The sequence below is a fragment of the Mesocricetus auratus genome, unplaced genomic scaffold (assembly GCF_017639785.1).
Source record: "Mesocricetus auratus isolate SY011 unplaced genomic scaffold, BCM_Maur_2.0 contig_4612_pilon_obj, whole genome shotgun sequence".
NCBI classification, from domain to species: Eukaryota; Metazoa; Chordata; class Mammalia; order Rodentia; family Cricetidae; genus Mesocricetus; species Mesocricetus auratus.
The window spans coordinates 44207-47602 of record NW_024433569.1 but is presented as its reverse complement, the minus strand read 5'-3'; the positions used below and the strand labels follow the sequence as shown (position 1 = coordinate 47602).

General features: G+C 44.8%; 1 protein-coding gene across 1 annotated transcript; it reads right to left on the bottom strand.

Moving 5' to 3' along the window:
* Nucleotides 1-2122: 2122 nt before the first annotated feature.
* On the bottom strand, nt 2123-2827 carry LOC121138489 (TD and POZ domain-containing protein 5-like). The gene has a single exon (XM_040741172.1). The coding sequence runs from the start codon at nt 2825-2827 to the stop codon at nt 2123-2125; it is 705 nt and encodes a 234-aa protein (XP_040597106.1).
* Between the last annotated feature and the right edge of the window lie 569 nt (nt 2828-3396).

The window sequence follows — 3396 nt, the reverse complement described above, 5'->3', positions numbered from 1 at the left end:
GCAACCTATGGGGCCCTGAGAGGTGGATCAGTGTCTATCCCTGGTATACAAACAGTCTTCATGTGCCTATAGCACAAAGAGGGATGCTCTCTCAGCCTGGACTCTTAGGGGAGTGCCTGGACCCTACCCCAGAGTAAAATGACAGACTCTAGATATCCCCTATGTGGAAGGATTTGGCAATAGGGTGGGAGGGTGTGGGGGAAGGGGAGTGCGGGAGGAGGGGAGGGAGAGGGAACTGGGATTGACATGTAAAACAAGCTATTTAAAATTAAAATAAAAAATGATAAAAAAAGAAAAAAAGAAAAGAGACATACATTCTAAACTACAAATGAATGCCTGGAAGTTCTTTCCTCAAGGAAGAATGTGTCAATTCCTGTATGTGGGCAGTCTCCAACTCAAGATCAAACATGTGGAGAGAGTCAGTCAATCTAAGCTGGTAATTTTAAATCACAAAGCAGTAATGATATGTTTTCCTTTTCCGCTTTCAAAAAAACCAAATTATCTGATTTCCTGATTTTGGCTTAACTGGAAGTGTTAGAAGTAAATACTCTCAGCCGGGCGTTGGTGGCGCACGCCTTTAATCCCAGCACTCGGGAGGTAGAGGCAGGCGGATCTCTGTGAGTTCGAGTTCAGCCTGGTAAACAAAGTGAGTTCCAGGACAGTCTCCAAAACTACAGAGAAACCCTGTCTCAAAAAACCAAAAAAAAAAAGAAATAAATAGTCTCAGTCTGGCATAAATCGATTTATAAACATGGCAAAAGAAACCAAGGAAAGCAAATTCTTTCTGCAGAGTGGGGATGATATGACCAAAACCTGACTACAACAAACACATGACATACTGTCTTCAACCTTTCGTGCCTACATCAACAGGGGTCTTGGTTGGGATTAACCTCTCAATCTGTTACTCCAGTATAACTTGGAAAGAGCTGTCAAAGGAAAACCAAAAGATTCAGCCAGCTGAGAACAAGTCAGGGGAGGAAAAGGACCAGCCTTTGAACCTGTTTCCAAGAGATAATGCATTTAACAATTGTGGGGATGGAAGAATTATTTTCCCAATATCTAAAAACAGAACCACATTTCAGGTGGAGAAAATATGGATTCTCAATAAATCAATATCCTGCTCTTCTTGGAAAAACCTTAACATCTTATGCAAAGACTAGACTACCAAAAGACTGTGATAGATGTAGTATGTTCTTTGTCTTTGGCATCTGCTCTGCCTATTTTAAGTGCCAAGAAAGAGGATTGGGACCTCTTGTGAAGGGTGTCTCCATGACGATGCTGCCCAAAGACCTGAGCAGAACTCGATGAACGAATACAGGCTTCTTCAAACAGAAACACCACAGTTTCCACAAACTGGTTGTCAAATTTTTATTCACATTTATTTTCTTTAGTTTACAGAAAAGGATGCACCCATAGAGACAAGATGAGGACTTGAATGCACTGGATCTCCAGTTGAAGAAGTTTGAGAATTCTCCCATGTATGCTGAGAGCTGAACTCATAGAACTGGTCCTCTGCAGGTGCAACAACTGCTTTGGCCAACTGAGTCAACCCTCCACTCCCAACACCCTGAGTCTGGAGAGCAAAATTGCCTTATTTCTCTTCCTCATCTCTTGTAAGCAAATATTCATGTTTGTTTTCTCCTTTGGTCTAAATCATTGATCCTATGTTCTCCTCAGTCTAATACAAATAGAACCCTGTTGGGATGTGCTTGGGCCAACAACCCAACTGAATCCCCAATATCCAACTCACTGTAGAGAAATCATACAAATACAGCATCTGGGTAGGGTATCCTAGAATGAATTGCCATTAAACAGATTTCCAGGGGTATTAAATGCCTGAGCCCCCATTCTGTCTTTCCAAAGATTCTTTGAAAAACACTGCAGTGTCCCACAGTCTACCCAGATGTCCTTGGTAACAATGTTGGCTGCTGCTCCTGGAATACACATATAGGTCACAGCTAAGAGTATCCTAAGATTGCTTGAGGCATTTGGGAGGTGGCTTGAGTATAGAGCAGTGAGCAGAAGCCAGGGAGCTGTATGATTCAGCAACCAAGTGTGGATATGAGCCCCACATTGTCTTCCAGCTTGAGGTCTCAGAGACCTCAGAAGAATGAGCTGTAATTTAACTCATGGCCTCTGTTTTCAGCTGCCATTCACTGTGGAGGTCAGCCAGAATGAGAATGTGGGCAGCATTCTCCACAGAGAGGTCCTTGCAGAGGACGTCCTGACACATGACCTTCAAACTCTCCAGGCCATACTTGTCGGCAGCTGCAAGCACAGCATCTGCCATGTAGTGGAGGTCTGGTGCCTTCTTGGTGTAAATTAAGCCCATCATTGCCTTGAAGCCTCGCAGCTCCAGATCGTGGATCTCAACCTGCTTTTTTCTCCTCTCCACCGTGTCATGTTCAAACATGGCTCTGAAAACTGGAGAGCGAGCTGCAAAGATGGCCTTGTGAGCCCAGAATTCCTTGCCAGCTACCACCAGGCAGCAGTCTGTGAAGAGGGAATTCTCCCACAGCTCTCCTAGCTCATCTGCCATAGTGTACCTTGGAACCTGGATCCCTGGCGTCGTTCTCTCCTCAGAGATGCCGAAAGCATCTTGCACCACAGTCACCTTGCATTGGAGGATGAGCTCATCGTCTTGGAGTATCCAAGGCTCCTGGGACAAGAGGAAATCTTGGAGGATGAACTGTCTGAATACCCAGTGTTCATTTTGCAGGAACATGAAGTATCTTGGGCTCTTCATGCCTTTTGTTTTCACTCCTTCGGAATTGATGATCCAAAACTGGAACTTTGCCCATGCTGGGCTCCTTGGACTGCTGAGCATCATTAGGTAAACTGACAAGTAGCCTTCTCCATTTTTCTGGACCCCATTTGGGTGTACTTTCAAACACCATCTGTCTGTGTCACTGGCTCCTTAGGAGAAGTTTGGGCTTTTAATGGCTTCCCTCATTTCCTGCAGGATGAAACAAATTTGCTTATGCTCCAATTGTAGGTGAATTTCTTGAAACTGATGTCAGTGTAGCCCCAGCTCTCGGGTGACAGGTCGCCTGACATATCTGCTTGTAGCAGGCTGAAGCTTAAAATGGATCCAAAATGAAGACATAGGACTTCTTCTTCAACCTGGGGGTCACAATTACACGTATCTGCAGCACGAAAAATAGAAGACTAGAGACTGATATTGGGGTTCAGTCTTCAAGCTGAAGATCAGAGAAGCAAAGCAGCCTGGCCACTAGCTCTTGCTTCTACCTCAGGCTCCAGGAACTCTCCGCAAGCATCACACTACTGCCTCTCCTTAGCCCAACTGGAGATTATCCTGAGACTAACTGCTGAAGAGTCTGCTCCTACGTTTTGCACCACTGTAGTGCTGGGATCAAGGGTGTGACTAAATAATTA

Bases quoted from the DNA above. Each gene is read 5' to 3' on its own strand.
- LOC121138489 (XM_040741172.1), bottom strand. From the start codon at position 2,827: ATGCTCAGCAGTCCAAGGAGCCCAGCATGGGCAAAGTTCCAGTTTTGG.